At 42.3% G+C, this 17,407-nt stretch overlaps 1 protein-coding gene across 13 annotated transcripts in view; it reads left to right on the forward strand.

Moving 5' to 3' along the window:
- nlgn3a (neuroligin 3a) overlaps nt 1-17,407 on the forward strand; it is a 107,483-nt gene that overhangs the window by 76,213 nt on the left and 13,863 nt on the right. For 4 of the 13 annotated variants that reach the window (XM_085369959.1, XM_085369981.1, XM_085369975.1 and 1 more), the window contains one exon: nt 8,709-8,733. The exons of the other annotated variants lie outside the window; for them this stretch is intronic. In XM_085369959.1, coding sequence (XP_085226085.1) covers nt 8,709-8,733 — 25 coding nt within the window. The remainder of the gene's footprint in view (nt 1-8,708; nt 8,734-17,407) is intronic. 13 annotated transcript variants of the gene reach the window in all.

Raw genomic sequence — 17,407 nt, forward strand, 5'->3', positions numbered from 1 at the left:
AGGTAACATAAGCTATAGATCCTTTTCAGTGGTAAAAGAGAGTGACTCACCAAATCGAATGCAACTGTTACAGAACAACATTGCCAATTTGCTATTTCACAACTTGAAGACAGTTTCTCTCTCCTGAACAGGAACTTCTATCTCAGGTTACAGTGATCACCTTTGGTTTGTATTTGAACCGAGAGATTACCTGTTACAGGTTTTAGAGACAAATGCTTTGAGAAGAAAAGTTCACTTTTTACCTTTATACCATCCACATGCTACAAATAAAGTATCATCTTAACAAAAGGTAATGGCTTCTGCATGCTTTTAACAAAGATGTGGAGCCCACCCACCAGCTGACCTCCTATACCATAATGATTGAGCAATCATAAGAGTATAATTCGGTGCACTCTACAAATTGCTCCCTTCGTGCCACAGATATAGGACTTCAAAACGGAGGAGAACCCGATTTATTTTTTTGCCCTTTGCCACAACTGCCTCAAATAAAATAGTATGCTGAAGTTCACTGCAGTATCTTTGCGCTCATGTAATTCACTGGTGTGTGATGTAAAGTTATCGATGTGCATGTTGCCCTGTATCTATATGTGTCTACACTGCTCCTGGCTCCTCTAGCTCATCTTTCTGGGAGACAGAACATGCACAGGTTGTCAATACAAATGTCTCATCCTGGGACAATGGGTCTATCTTTTTACTAAATCTCTGGCTGTGTGAAAAGAAGGAAAAATAAGAATCAGCTCTGGGTTTACCCCTGGAAATTTGTGTACTGATACATAGAAATCTCACAATCTTTGCACATGATTTATCAATACACAACATTTGCAGCATTGACAGTATAACCAGGTTAGAACGCTGCAGCTACAATTCAATGGTTAGAAGGAAAAGGCTCTCCTGAGCCACGTTAAACTGCTCATGTGTAGAATTTGAAAACTTCTGACTTTAGCAACCATCAAACGCGTAACTGTTTTTATATTTGGGGGGATATATTGGGGTTTTAGGACCTGTGTGAAAAGTTTCACAGTATTTAAGTAGTCTTTAGCTCTGCAAGCTTCATGAAGGATATTCCAAAGCTCTTCTTTGGATGATGCCGTTTGTTACATTCTCTGTAAAGATGATCCCACACACCGCTTCAATATTTTTTTTCTTATTTTCTTAAGGCCTTGACTTTCAGAAGTTGTACATGGTTTTTCAGACCTACAACTTCTCCTGTTACCCTCTATTTGTCTGGTTTCCTCACATTTTTAAGGACATGCTGCACACCATGCTGAGATATGCCAGGTTTTTGGATACTAGCTCTTTGGAAATCACCTTGTTGGTTCAAAAGTACAATTTTATACCTGTCAAACTGTGTTATCTTTGACATTTTTTAGAGATTCGGCTAAAGAAATGGGAACAAATTATGTGTCTTAGCAACAAGGTGGTAAGAAATTGCCTTAGGGTTCTTGTTGTGTGTAGACAAAACACTGGTTCATCCCTTGAGTTAAAAGGGGTCTTTTTATGCTTGACTGATTCATAGGTCAGTGTTAAGTGTGTTGTAAGGGAATTCCCAGTGAAAAAACACTCCTCACCTGAGTATTGCTTTTGAACGCAGCATTAACCCTGACTCATCTTCTAGCTCTCTGATCAGAGCTTGATTACAAGTGGCATCTTAACCACTGTTAAGTCTCTCTTTGCTTTTTGGTCTCATTCTGCTTGTAGGTATTTAGAAAATGCATTCAATGTGTTAAACTAACTGTCAAAACATGTGTAGTAACTCTCTTTCTGTTATAGTCTTCCTGATCCTAATGTTTGTGGACTAGCTTTGTTATCTCCTTTGGTGGCTTTTTGGCTGCCCAGAGCCTGACAGTGGTGAAAAGGATCACAGCATTAAATCTCTAGTTTGGACTACAGTAAGGCAGATAACAGCCAATTTTCTCCTTTGTAGTGATCTCCCCTGCTACTCTGTTGTCTTTTGTATGTTAGCTTGATTGCATATTTCAATATATTAACCACAGAAGTGTTTTGTATTTGAACTGAGTTGCCTCATTTGGTATTGGGTTTCTGTAGAGTTCATCTGTTTTTGTTTAGTTTTAACTTTCAGTCAGCCTTCACAGTTAGCCTTTGGTGAGGTCCCCTCCCAAGACTTGTGCCTGTGAGTAAAAGCACTGCGGCACAAATACAAAGAATACGATTTCAGTTTGCAGTGAAGCACATCTGTTCAGTAGTAAGTTGCACCCCTGGGCACTCCTTAGTGTAAATTGTCTCCCCAAGGTAGCTGTATTAATTTGCTTGTTTTGCTGGGCTGATATTTTAACTATTTTAGTATTGTGATTGTAGCTCTTGTGTTTTTGAAATGGTTAAGATAATACTTTATTATCCATCTATTTTCTTCCACTTGTCCAATTTAGGCTGCGCTTGCACAAATCCCAGCTACTATCAGGTGAAAGGCAGGTACACCCTGGACAGGTTGTCAGTGTATTGCAGGGCTAGTAAAGAGAGACAAAACCAATTGCACCTATGGGCAATATGGAATCTCCAGTTAACCTAACCCCACTACTTGCATGTCTTTAGACACAAATAGAACACACAAACACAGAAAACACATAGAAATCGATTGGCTAGATGAAGGATTGCAACCCAGAATCTTTGTGCTGTAAGGCAAAGGTGCTAACCACCGCACCATCGTACTACCCACTTATACTTCTAATTCTATGGGTTTTATTAAACTTTTGTTTGCTGCAGATCCAGTCTTATTTTTGATTACTTGACTTAATTATCAAATAAACGATTGAAATGAACCTGTTACATCGAGGCCTTGCCACTACCAAGTGATATGATCAGATTAAGATTTCCAAGGTGGCTGGTCTACTTCCTCTTGTAACTACCTCCTGCCATAAGTGGCTTCACAAGCAAACAAAAAAACAAACAAACACAAAAACATTCACCTAAAAATAGTCGGATACAAGGGCTGGACTGAAAATCAGTAACAAGTGAAAAAGCATTCAGTGTCCAAAAGAAAAATCTGAAAGACATCCAGAAAGCCTGGAGCACTATAGCTCAAGACCACTTTGAAAGCACAAAAATTAAATGAGCCATGACTCAAGACTTTTGCACAGTAATGTGTACTGATGTCAAAATTTTCCACACATAAAGTTTTTATATTTCATATCATTGCACCGGTTCATGGATTTGTTTTGATCCAATAGTTTTGGGTTTAAAAAAAAAGAACTGTTTATACAATAACAAGAAAACAGGTGTTGCCTCAACTTGATTATGCCTCCTCGAGTGTTTTTCAAAGCTCGAGGTTGTGGTGGATCAGGAACCAGTGAGCCTCCAGTTCATTAAATTAAAAACAAGAACAGCGATGTACGAGTCAAAGATGTGGTGTTTAATATTCAACAGAGTGGCAGAAGTAACCGTGTGAACAACGACCAGAAAAGAAATTGCACTGAACTCCTATTTTCTCACCCACAGTAAGCGCACCTGGCTAATTGCTTCAAAATCTAAGCAGACTTTTAGAATCCTGACACTTCCTGCCCAAGCTTTGATGCAGTTGCACATTCAAAACAGCACTTCATTTAAGCATGCCAGCAGGCTTTGACAGCTAAAGTGACTGCTCAACAAAGCAAACAAGAATACCTGCAAAGTAAATCTTAACTGTGTATCATTTTGAAGGTGACCCAGGCTTTCAGTACATAATCAAGCCTTTGACAGACTGAACATTTAAGTAAAACAAATAGTGTTTTTTTTGTTAGCCAGACATAATGCTGCATCATATTTTATAATATGAAAAATAGTCAGCACCCCTGAATCATTTCTCCTTGTTTAAGTGAAGGCTGTTTGGAGAGCGCGCATCCTCTGCAGTGGTTCGGATGTTGACAAACCCATATGTCGTGCCACTAATCTTGATCGATGCCCACCACTGTGAACACTGCTCACACTGTAGAGGATAATGAAATGTAACAGTGCAACATTTCACAAAAATCATCCCTGTGATTGGTTTATTATCTGATATGAAATGCTTCATAGCTTCGGACATTTTCCAGCCAGAAAAACACAAAGTCGGTGTTTGGTTACCAAATACAGAGCAGGACGGAGTGCTCATAAAATTGTCTGAGCTTGCTCGCCCAATGTGCTATTCTTAGGGTTCCCCTTAGAGCCACTATCTAATTGGAGCCCGAGTTGTCCTATCGGTGAAGCTATCCTCGACATAGACTTTATAGGAGGATTGTGAGTGACTGAGAGTCCCTGACTGAATGTCTGTGGCTGTTCTCCTGCATGTCACGGGACTCCTGTTCATCGGTGAGGGCTTCATTAGCCGAAGATGGGAGGTGGCAGCAGAGATAGAACAGCTGTTTAGCTAACCGCTTGCATTGTTAGCCAGCCTTCTCCGTATGCCTAACTGCCTAAATCCGTCCCCTAGCTGCTAATAGAATGCTCATTAGGAGGAGGAGAGGGAGACTCTATATGAAACAGAGTCACTTTACTACAGTCCTACCAGCTTTTGCTACTCCTCCTCTCCCTCTGGTCTCTATTAAAGAGATGTACAAAATAATCCTTCCCGGCATAGATCAACTATTATTCCAACTTGCTTTGCCCCCCTCTCTCTCTCCGACCCAAGCCCACAGGGAAAATGTTTGGAGCACAGGCACCTGCGCTTTCTCTGGAGACAGCCACCAGCATCTACGATGCCAGGAAAATGCTCCTCACTTGTAGATAAAGAAAGATACAAGATTTCAAAATCTCAGAGGACGTGCAGATGATACCTTCTGCAGAGAAAAGTGGGCAGTTTGGTGTGTCTGTGTTTTTTGTTTTTTCCAATTCCCCCCCCCCCCCCCCCCCCCTCAAAAAAAAGTAGTACGGTGTTAAATTATTCAAGGACTGTAGATTGTATTGCTGTAATTTGTCAGAGACCCAAACGCACAAGTCTATTTCTCTGTGTCAAAACTGATGAAGCTGGCAAGGAGGATGGAAAGCTGTGACATCAGAGATGGCACTGTGAATATCTGATGGCATTCAGCTACAGATCAGAGCCAAAAACACTGCACCCACTCTTACAGCCAAAACACATCCCTGGCTAAAAAAGACTGGCTCATGTTTGATTAAAATTCAAACAGGAAAACATGTTACCATGGAAGTACTTCATTGAATTAACACAAGCCAGTCAGTAACAGTTTCCATGCAGAAATGCAGACAAACAAAGTGCACAGCTTCATGGTGAGAAGCTGACAGGAATCAGTGTGTGGTAGAACAGATATGCTCCCAGCTATTTACAGTAAATGACAGCAAGTGCAGACTCTGTTGTCACTTTGAAATCTCAGGAAGTGTACACAGAATAAGTAATTCTTTCCCTGGCAAGTAATAAAACCATGTTGGACAAACATAAGACAATTGCTGACATGAGACAATTAAAGTGCAAAAAGTTGAGAATAAAACAATGTATGTGCACTTATGAATCTTAAGTATTTTAAAGTTTGAGAACACAGCATTTTTCATTAATTCACTTAAGTACATTCATCTGTCAGATTTGCTAAATGCAAATATATCTGTGTAGCCCTTTAGTCTTAAACCGAGCACATCTATCAAAGTGATAAACATTCAGTATGTGCGATATTCTACAAATACACACTGTGATCAGGAGTTTTATTCATACTGCCTTTATGGCACTTAAAAATGAAGTAATTTAAATCTAATTTAGTAAACATGAAACACTACTGCTTGCTGTTTCGACCAAAAAACAAAACAAAAAAACTCTAGCTCCAATTAATACATTTTAACAGTCAGCAGATGGTGTTTGCTCAGTGGCTGTTGTCACTTTATCCAAGGATCCATGGATAGACCATGTAATTTGCTGAGGAGTGTCAAACAAATAGTTGGTGGGCCTTAAATAAATTATTGTGAAAATCAAACATATTTTGATAAATATAGTAATACAATATAGAGACTTATATACATATACATTTCTGGTCAAAAGAACACACCTTCATATATGTATTGTATTCATACAGATATATATACACATGTTCATTTGGACACTGACCAACCTCTGCATTAGCTATACCTGTTTAATTGCTCATTAACATGAATACGTCTAATCAGCCAATCACGAGGCAGCAACTCAATGCTTTTAGGCATGTCGATATGGTCGAGATGACCTGCTGAAGTTCAAACCGGGCATGAGAATGATGAAGAAAAGTGTTTCCTGTTCCTGTTGGAATAACATGTTATTACTATATAATCCATATTCTTATTATCTAGCAAGGGAATCCTCAGGGAATCCATGTTTGTAAGCCTTTAGCTAGTTAAACCTCATCGATTCTGACCAATCAGCACAAGTGTTAGGTAGTGTGAGAGTTGTTGTTCAAAACCAACAATGGTGGCTCCTCAAGCGATAGCATAGATGCTACTGTGGCATCTGTTATATCAAACAGTTTTTAGTGAAAAAATAAAATTAAGGCTTTTTTTGCCCAATAAAAAAGTTGTTTTCCTTGTTGTATATCTAGCTGGATAATATTGATTATTTGGGGAAGGTATGAAGAAATAACCATGCTGACACTCGTGCATAAAGCTGCATGATGGATGTGCAAGGATTCACACTGCTAGAGAACCACGTAACCTGTTGATGAGCGACATCACTCGATGCACATTCATTTGCACTGACCATATATAGTTGAATGTGGGTGTTTAGATGATGGGATATGAAGCTCATCCACCCTATTTCCAGGTGGACTGCGATTTATAACGGGTACACTGACTGCAGGTGTGCGTACATATTCCTTTGTGTGCATGCACAATTTTAGCATCAAGCCTACGCACTGATTTATAAACGAGGCCCCAGACCCGCTTGTCATTTCTTTAGGTGGTGATGAAAGCTGACAATGACATATTCTATAGTAATGGCAATAGGCTTACCGATGCCACTCTGAATGTGCGCTGGAAAAGAATGTCTGTGGGTGCGATATGTGTCAAGTGTTGTGACGTTAGTTGCTGTTGAATATGTGTTTGCTTGACATTGAGAAAGTGAAGCATGCCAGTATGCGGCCTAACTGATAGACTAGCACACTCTGTCTCATTCACACACACCCGTGCGCACTCATAACTCATCTCTGCAGACTCGCATCAGTACTGCACAAACATGCACAAAAAGTGGGGTGGACATTTTTAGCACACAGCTCATACACACAATCTGGTTTTGGCAGGTCCAAACCCGTGGGACTGACTGTCATTAAAGGTTGTCCTGTGTAAATACTGCACCCCCCTCCCCCGATCTCTGTGCTCACCTCACCACAGCTACACACACAGACACACACACATACACACACTCCATGTGTTCATGTAAGACCACATACTTTCCCTCTCCGGGCGGATTCATGTGGCTACAGCTGTGTGCCTGATGGCACTGGCAGCACGAGGCACAACAGAGAGAAGAGAATACAGGCGAGGATATGAAAACTGAAAAGCATTTTAGCACCAAGAAAGAGGACTGAAACACGACAAAGATAACCGCGCATGCTCTCACATGACCATTATATTTTCTTTTTCTTTTTTGTTTGTTATCTTCTCTCGTCTCCTCTTGCCTCTTGACTGTGAAAGACTGATAATCTGAAGCTGATCGCTGAGGTGGAACGGCAACTATTGAATGGGCACACAGCACACAGCGGCATGACAAAAGTTAACCAGAATGCAGATGTATGTATATGCTATATATGCATACAACATAAGTGAAGAGAGTGATGCCTCTGTGTACGGGCTTTCTCACACACGCACACACACATACAAAAGAGGAGTGAATGAAGTGACCAGGGAAGAGACTCACAGCTTTTTGCCCTTGTGCCGAGACCTCGGCCTGTCACTCTGTGTTTTACTCCCTGCAGCCCGACTCCACTGTAAACAGCCACCACAATATTTGGTATTGAGGTGGTGAAGAAACTGCCCACCACTTCCCATTTGGCCTTTTCAGAGTTTGACAGAGAAGACTGGAGGTAACAATACTCTACTTTCTCCCCTGCCAAAATTGAAAATGGTTGGAGTGCTGCTCTGAAAGGGGAATGTATATAGTCCTTGTTATTAGACCGTCCCGGATTGAAATGAGGTTGACTCCATGCCAGACATTGAGATGTTTTCTGTCATTCGTTTCCCCCCCCCCATCTGAAATTCAATATGATACATTAGTGTTCCAAATGGAGGCAGCGCAATAGATATTAATTACTTGTCCATTACAGTTTGTGACACTATCAATCTGTTATCAGCTGGCTCCACCAATGACTGAAATTAACTGTCACATTTCAATATCAGGAAAGTCATCTCCATGCTTTATTGCCTCCATTACAATCTTCAGTTCTTAAATGGTATCCTTAAGAGATCAGAAAGTAACCAGGATTTTTTGGCAAGCACCGACACAGAAGGTGTGTGTGTGAGTGTGTCGCTGTGTTTGCAAACTTTGTAAATATCAAAGTAAATGTCGGCAGCAGTATCGAACAAGGAATACAATGAGCACGAATGTGCTGCGGTCGTGGGGAAATAATGGGAGCGCTGCCATATCATGATCTCCACAAGTTCATGTATATTTGATAGGGTCTACCAGATGTGGCCTTGGATATGTATCAGCAAGCAATCTCTCTCACTCAGCTCGCAGAAATTAGATTTCATCTCAGGCTCCAAAATCTAATACACAGGCTTATATTTACTCACAGTTGCAGAGCATCATAACCGAATATGACCTCACAAAGAGGTGGCAGAGCTGCACAAAATACGGTTAAATGGAAATACTTACAGTAAATTATTTCAAGTGCCAGCGATGCTGCTTAGCTGTCAACTAGCTGAGAAAATAAAACTGCCCAAATGAAGAAACAAACTTATTTAAGGTTTTTTAGGGCTTCAGTAAAATAAAAAATCAAATAGTTCAAGCACTGGTTTGACAAATCTGCATTAGTAGCAAAGCCGTTTCAGTTGGAAATCTCAGGTATGTTGCGATCTCAAACTGCTGAGAAATTACATTTTCCAAATCACAAATCACACTGCAATCATTTCAAAGCCTTCTTATCCGAGCTTTTGGAGCAAGCGCGTATTCGAGATGAAATGGTTGCATGAGTCACCCGATACATTAAGATGCTTGTGTCTTCCTCACAATGAATGCAAAGTCACAGTTAGCATGCTGAGTGCTATTTCCTATGCAGAGAGTCTCTGCCTTGCCTTGAATACTCTCCGGGGACAGTAGCACACACTGAGGAACTTTAAGAGTCTTATCACCCCCCACACACACTCACACACACCCCTATCCTCCTGTTATCCTCCCATGACCTCCCTCTTCTTCCCCGTCCTCTGTTCTTTGTCTGTGACACAATGAGAATAGATGTCGGCGGCTCGGTTCATCCATACGTCGGCCTGTTTGTCTTGCTGCGATATGTTTTTCAGTTTGGACGGCAGAGAGAAGGGGTGAAAAAAAACAAGGCATTTCAGATTGATGAACAATTTGGTCAACACATTTTTAATCTCTATTACTAAAGTCAACATCTCAGCAACTCTGTGTATTTTTCTAATCAAAATAAAAACATTTGAATGGATTGATCGAGATTAGTTTTGAGGAGGATCGATGCTCAAATAGCTCTTAATTGTTCGGATTTCCAGTTGACTTGATTTGTTTGAGTAGATTTTTCTGGGAGCCCCTGCTGCCGATGGAACTTTTCCAAACCATTTTTACAGCAGAACATGTCATAACCCAATTGTCTCAACGTCCACTTACAGTAAGTGGCCGTGGTGGCTAAAGAGTCTGCCACGGTAATTGACTCAATGGGAATTTACAGTATGAAGCATGAGGCAGGGAAGGCAGGCATAGTGCTCTCCAGGGATAGGCTGTTGTCACACTGTTGCTATCTCTTCACTGCACACAGTAGGCAGGCTACTGATGGGCACACATGGTAGTGTGTGTTTATGTGTGTGTGTGAACAAACCCAGCTGCCCTCTTCAGAGCAGGTAATTCCACATTCAGGTGCTGAGATCAGGTCCCATCCCAGACTCAGCGTCGCTCTCTATCTTTAATGTGTGCACAAGAATGAGGTTGAGGAGAAGGAGACGCATATCCCTCCCATATTTGGCCGCTGTTTGCATGGAGTGCCGCCTTGAATTAAACAAAGCTTTTGTGGCTTCTGGCTGCAGGGCTGCTGGCACGACGGGCAGAGCAGGGAACAGTGGTGTCAGACGTTGCGAGAGAGGAACACAGAGTGACACAGGCACAGCTAGAAGAATATGTTTACCCTGTTGGAACCCGTGCCCGCCCTGGCACGTTCATGCACGGTACAATAGTTAATCAGCTCAGATTCTGCTGCTGGTGTGAGCACTGACCCTTAAAGGCATCTGTAATGGAGGGAGTCTTTCTAATAGGAAGAGCACTGTAATTTCGAGAGTGGAGCAGGAATTACAACACGTCCAGGGGAGGTTTTTTTCCAGTGTGTCCTCTGGTTCTGGTTCATTTATGCTGTTTTAGATTAAAAGAGTTGTTGATGTTCTTGGTCAGAGAAAAAAGGTTGCTGCCTACGAGGTGGTCCGCGTGCAGTTTTTAATGAGTTTCCTGAATTGTTGAATGTGCCCGTGTATGTGTGTGTGTGTGTGTGTGTGTGTGTGTGTGTGCATTAGTATTTATGTGGGTGTTTTGCATAGTGTATATATAATAAACATCGCCTTTAGGTATTTTCTACGTAAGCCGGAGTAGGATTGGACTTCCCTGGAGAGACAAATGATGCTTTGAGGACGCACATGTGCATGCTTGGCCATCAGCTCTGTGCGCATGAACATTGTTTGCCTTTGTTTGTAAGCTACAATCAGATCAGGGACGTCGTCTATTCGAAACAAGACTCAAAGGCTTGCAAGCAAGCAATCTGCTGTTTTGGAAGTCTGTGAAAAGGCACAGTAAGCTTCCACCCACCAACTGCTTTTAGCTGGGTTGTGCGTATCCATCTCAGTTTCACCTCCCATACCCCTACAGCTCACAGCTAATTTTTTTTTTTTTCCATAAGACTTTGACCGGGGCTCTCTTTCTCTCTCCCTGTCACTCTTCCTTTACTTCTCTGCCTCCCCCAGGGGGGTTGTACGCCCCTTGTGTTAATTTGTCTGTCACAAATGCAACTGCGCCCTCTCCGTGGCTTTCCTTGGCCCAAAAATGAGTTTCTGCCATCCCATCTGGCTGTCATTGGCAAGATGTCGCCAAGAATAGAAGCTTCCCATCCTTTCACATTTCATGGCTGAATTGTCGTATTTGTGTGTGACTTATATCTTTGACCCACCCATGCTAGACATATTTTACATCTGATTTGTACTAGCTTCCTTGAAGTCAGTGCTCTCTTTGTTTCCAGCTGTCACTGCTGGCTGCATATATAAAAATGAACCAAGCTTTGGGGCTGCTATACAATGCAGATGGGGTGTAAAATATGGTGCATATATTTAGAAACAACAGGAGTCAGATGTTTTTTACTGGCGCTACGCAGCAGCCACTTGCACAATTCTCTCGTGAAAAACCGGTTTCCGTGGGAGCTAAAAGCACTAATCATTTCCTCTCAGCACACTGATCTGAAATCTATTTGTGGAAGCAGTAAGAGAGAAGAGAGAGGAAATCAGAAAACATCTTTAACAACTTGTCTCATCTAATGAGATTAGCAGAGCCGCTTACACAGTCATGACATGGAGATACACACAGATAACCCTGTAATAACTCATTATTCTTCACATTTCCACATCGACGCCTTGTCAAGGCTCGCTGACAGTGCACGTTGTTGTGTGTACACAGCTATCAGGCCAATCTTAGCACTGCAGCAGTGAGGAGTGAGCGTGGCGAAAAATCGCCTAAAAAAAGCAACTGCACAAAGCGAGCTAGCATTAGAAGGACAGAGAGATAGCTTTCTCTGCTTTTCAGAGGCTGCAGCATTAGTGACACATGCATGAGTGCAAATGGAGAAAAAAAATCACAGCGCCGGCTCTCTGTCTCTCTTGGTGTAGCAGAGTGTCTGAGAGGGGAAAGAAGTAATGAAATCAGTTCGATGTGTGTGCATGCATACTGTAGGTGAGCAGTGCTGGGAATGCACTGGTAGCATCCAAACAGGAAGCAGCTGAACGAGCAAGTGCATGAAAAGGGCAGATTGTTTAAGTATGCATAAAGTCAATAATAAAAACTGTGGAATGATTGCCTCCTTTCTAAACTGAAACTCTCTGTGTCGCATAGAAAGATCTCCATTCATGTTTTATACATATTCTATTTCTTGCATAGTGAATCCCAAAACGAAAAAAAAACAAGCCTGCATGCACCCTTTGATTTTTTTTTTTTCATCCATCAAACACGTTTCCACGTGCTTTTCTGGCTTCTAGCCACCACGGTAGAGAGCTTTAAAGCTCTTCTAACCTTCGTTTAAGTGTTACAAATGCTATTATCATCCAGTAGTAAGTGTAGTAAGTGTAGTAAGTGTTGCGGGTACCTTTATATTTGTATTTCTCTCTCTGTGAGTGGACGTCATAACTGGATCACGTATGATGCTCGAATAAATGGCAGCGTCATCCTGCTGAAAATGTCAGATCCAATTTGTCACATCGGGCAGTGCAGCGCAGAAGCAACAAAAAGTTCAGACAATCACAAAGATGTATGCAGAGTAATCTGCTTTATTCTGAATGACAACGCACACTAATCTGGAATGTCCTGGTGTAGTAAACTCCGCCCACACCGATCCTCGGCTAAATTAAATTCTGAGAATTAGTCCACAAATACTGTTTGACTCAGGTGTGGCGTGCACGCCATGTGATTAGCAGCCAGATTGATGAGTTCAAGGAGGAGTCGTGGCCCTGTTGTGCTGTCCGTGCAGACAGGGGGGAGGTCAGCGTGTGTGATGATGAGGCCTGGAGTGTGAGGTATTGACCAGTGGATGTCGTGTCGTGATTAGTAGGAGATATCACACTCACTGGGCTCAGATACACATCGATCCTTAAACCTAGGTACAGCCTGTCAGCGGGGTCATTTTTACCCTCCTTTCCTCTCCTCCTTTCGCCTCCTCCCCCTTTGCCTCACGCTGTTTCACATTTTCTCGCCTCTCCTTCACTAATACCTTCATCTTTGCCCAGCCTTCCTCTTCTCTCTGCCCCCCCCCCCCCCTCCCCCTCCTCTGTTCTGCTTCCCCATTCCCTCCCTCTTCCATCCATCCACCCTCATGGATCAAACTCTTTATCTGGCCTAAGCCACAGCCTGGAGGCAAGCAGGCAGTCTCTACAGAGGCTGGAGGAGAAGACCAACAGCTTCAAACAACATTATATAGAGCTGGCATGAAGCATGTCTCACACTGATAGATGAAAACGCTGGCCCCTCAGCCACTGTCTCTTTATGGGCATGATGAAACATGGACATAGGGCAGTCCTCCTGTGTTAAAGCCTGCTCTTCACTTAAGTGTTGCTACAAGGCCACCTGGGATTTAAGCCAGGCTAAAGTTTGCTACAAATTAGGAAACAGTGTACGTCTGTATTATGATCGGTAACAAAAAAGAAAAAAACTGTCAGTTTCTGGGAGGACGATACATTTTCTTTGGCAGCTATCCTGTTGGATCATCTGTTATGAAACAGGTCCAGAGTAAATCTAGTTTAGAGGGAAAAAGAATTGAAGCTACTGTAGGTACTAGTAACAGTTGTAGCTCTGACGCTAAATAAATTGTGCATGCAATCAATCATAAGTGGGCTATTTTATGTCTTTTTTCATTTTTAATGTTTAAGCAAGCAGGTACTACAAATAACAAATCACCTAGATAAAAAATAATAATAATAATAATAAAAAAAATGCATGTTTCTTTCTGATCTGTAATAGTATTTACATATCTAGATTGTCTTTGGTGTTAGTTGCCCAGTTTTGGGTCTATAGATTTCTCTTAAAAATAAAGTAGCTAGATAGAACTTGCCTTGTTGTCCATCCATTCTCTTCTGCTTACCCTTACCCAGGTCACAAGGGGGCTGTAGCCAGCTACCATAGTGTGAGAGGTGGAGTACTCCCTAAACAGATCTCCAGTCTGTCGCAGGGCTAACACAGAGAGACAGAAAACCATTCGCTCTCACATCCACACCTATAAGCAAATTAGAATCACCAATTCACCTAACGCTACTAACTGCATGTCTTTGGATTGTGGGAGGAAGCCAGAATACACGGAGAGGACCCACGCAAACACCGGGAGAGCATGCAAACTCCTTATCGCCTTATTATGTTAGTGGAAAAACACAGCACCAAACACATGTTTTTTGAAGATTCCTTTACATAAATGATGACACAATTATTTGTTTTAAATTCCAAAAATCTTGGTGCATTTTTTGTTTATGCAAGAGGTATGTTCTTTACACCGGTCTCCATCCAAGAGTCAAAGGATGTGTGCACCTACTGCAGCTCAGCCTGGAGGTGAAGCCATTAACGTTTACATCATGTCTCACTGTCATGAGCACAAGTCTCTCATTGATGGTAGTTCCTTGCCTCCCTTTCCACAGTAAATGGGTGAGGAGCTGTGTCTTGGTAGGAAATAGGAAAGGAATGATTCATGGATACATGCTCACATAAGGCTTGTGGAATTTTTTGACTGACCTCATCATGACATCTGGAAAGAGAAGCTTTCAAATGAATTTGTTGGTGGTCTAAGACTAAGGCCACCTCACCCCAAACAATCTAGATGGATAAATCCACCTTGTCCGTAACAGCTTTTAAAGTCATGTAAATGTTTCGTATATGCCACTTTTCTACTCTAGCACTCAACGTGCCTCATTCACAAACACGTTTTTCCAAGTCTGAGTGCTTTAAATTCACTCCTGTTGCACTTAGAGCAACAGTTCAATATCTTCAGAGATACTTTGGCATGCAGACTGGAGCAGCTAGGGATTGAACCACCAACCTCCCAAAGCCCTACCGTACCTCCTGAGACTCAGCCACCCAAAGTAGAGCACTGGAAGAAAAAATGAATCACTGACCTATACTGTAAAATGCAAGTTAGCCAGTCCAAACTTTCAAAGTTGTTCCCTGCTTTTTTTGTCACGCCAAACAATCTAAAGCAGCACTACATGCCAGAGAAAAAATATGGACATTCAGTTTGGGCTGAACTGTCCCTTTAAAAAATGTCCTTGCAGCCTAAGGGAATGCAGAAAGTATTTTCAAAGACGCTGCTGTCCTAAAAGTCATTTTGCTCGGATGTTGATTCTGTCAGTGTCATTTTGAAGTTGACAAGTTTAGTGTTGGGTGGAAATTTTAATGGAACAGAAAAAACAATGTAGGTGTTGTTTCGGGGCTGCCATACCGATGTGAAATTACCCATGGACTAATGCATGATCAGACCAGAGGCACTTGTGTTTAAGTGGATGCTGCCTGTAAGCTGTAGCCATGGAGACAACAGCTTTAACTGCAACCGGCCAAGGATAGATAATTTGACAGATTTTATGGTCTCCCACCTGGCTTTAAATATTTCACATGCGATTATTTGCATTAAGTTCACTTCATTTATTCCCGTAGTTAATTTAAAAAAAAAAAAAAAAGGAAAAAAAAAGACACTAACACTGTGGATTCCTGGAAGAAGATAACAACACTACCGACTGAGTGAAATGCAGCAAGAGAGGCAGAACAACACTTACTGTGTCCAACTACTGTGCTAGCCTAGTTTGGCTGTAGACGGAGAGAAATGCTTTCAACAGAGGGGGGGCTCTGCAAAGTCCACGGGTCTGTGGAGATTTGCTTACAGTGATGAGATGGTGGAGGTAAGATGGCTCAGAGGATTCAAGCTCCGCTGAACGCAAGCTTATGTCTAATAATCAGCAGGGAAGGACTCAGCGTGGTCCCTCAGAAAAGGAGACTGCGTGAATGCAACAGAGAGGGAGGAAAACCAGAGCAGGGGATGGATTGAAGCAAGCAAAAAAAAACAAGTTGTTAGCGAGGAGAAAAAGGAGCGAGAAATACATGTCCCCATGGCTACGTTATTTCTCCCCTGCGATGGCTTTTATGTGTTGGAGAAGAGTTTTGATAACATTTTGCTGCCTTGCATATTTTTGTCCATAATAGCTTTGAAAGTCGTGTAGGAATATTGGAAGGAAAAATGAATCGCTGACCTATGAAATGAGACCTAGCCGGTCCAAACTTACGAAGGTGTTCTTTGTTTTTTTTCTTTTCCTTGTTGTTTGTGCGGATGGCATTTGGAGCGGTTCTGTGGGATGGATTTTGCCGTTAAAAACATCACGGCACTGCAGACTGATGAAACTCACCACTGACGCTTGAGTGCATTTTGCCAGCTGTTCCAGATTACAGAGTACAGTCATTTATCGCACTAACTGGCACCAGCATAGCATCCTTGTCCATTAACACAGACTGAACTCTCACACATGCCCGTAGCTGCCGCATAATACATCACAGTGATCCAAAGTACAACCACGTCATGCTACTCTCTCCACTGATGCAGGATTTGCTCATTAGTATCAGCACGTTATCCATATTGTTATTGTCAAAACAATGTTTAAACTTGTCTGAGCCTGTGGGTGTGTTTTAGTGTGTGTGGCTCTCCAACCGATGCGATGGTCATCATTGGCCCCAAGGTCAAGCTCTTTCTTTCTTATCATCAGTGAATTATCTCCACAAGGCACTCCACCAATACGGGGCCTGAACTACACGCCTGTTTAACGGGAGTCTAGCGAGGATGAAGTGTAGGGGGGGGGGGGGGGCAACGCGGTCGAGGTCAGAAAACCACAGCACAGAGGCGGCTGCGGGGCGACACAACAGCATTTTAGCAGGGGCCCAATGAGTGATTACCTTGCAGCTCCAGTCATAATTCAGCGTGACCTCAATCTGCCAGCAATGCTATAGTTTGATGGATCTGCTCACAGTTTGGGTGTCGGGTCCTCGCATGTCAAACACAGGCAGATAATAATCAGGCTATCTGTTGCTTTTACAAAATAAAACTTGGTGGATATTAATGCTGCGCGTGCGTTCGTGCACTTTCTGTTTAATTCACCCGGATGGCGCGTAAGGAATCACTGCCTCCGCAGGTGTCAGAGTAGATACTAGAGACAAAACGGTGTCACAAATGGTTAATTCCCATCATGATGATGCCTGTCAACGGTTGCTCTATCCATCGACAGGCCCATCTCTTTGCTTTATCAATCAAAGTCAGCAAAAACATGCGTGGATGCACGTACACACACATGCAAACGCACAAGTGTGCTCTCACATATGCAGACATCCTCGTCCCAGTGTGGCTAATTAGTGGATTCCCTCAGTGGGTGATAAAGCCTGTGCACTTCTCTCCTCTCTCTTTGACCTTCCCCAGTGAGCTTCCGACCACAGTGGGGCTCATCACACACAGCTCTAATACATATTTATCGGCCCAGTGACAGCTCTTGAGTGCTGGATTTATATGTTTCCTGACAAAACAATAGTAAAACCTTATTCATT

The sequence above is a fragment of the Diplotaxodon limnothrissa genome, linkage group LG2, assembly GCF_057381915.1.
Source record: "Diplotaxodon limnothrissa isolate DT_005_m linkage group LG2, D_limnothrissa_male_GT1.1, whole genome shotgun sequence".
NCBI classification, from domain to species: domain Eukaryota; kingdom Metazoa; phylum Chordata; class Actinopteri; order Cichliformes; family Cichlidae; genus Diplotaxodon; species Diplotaxodon limnothrissa.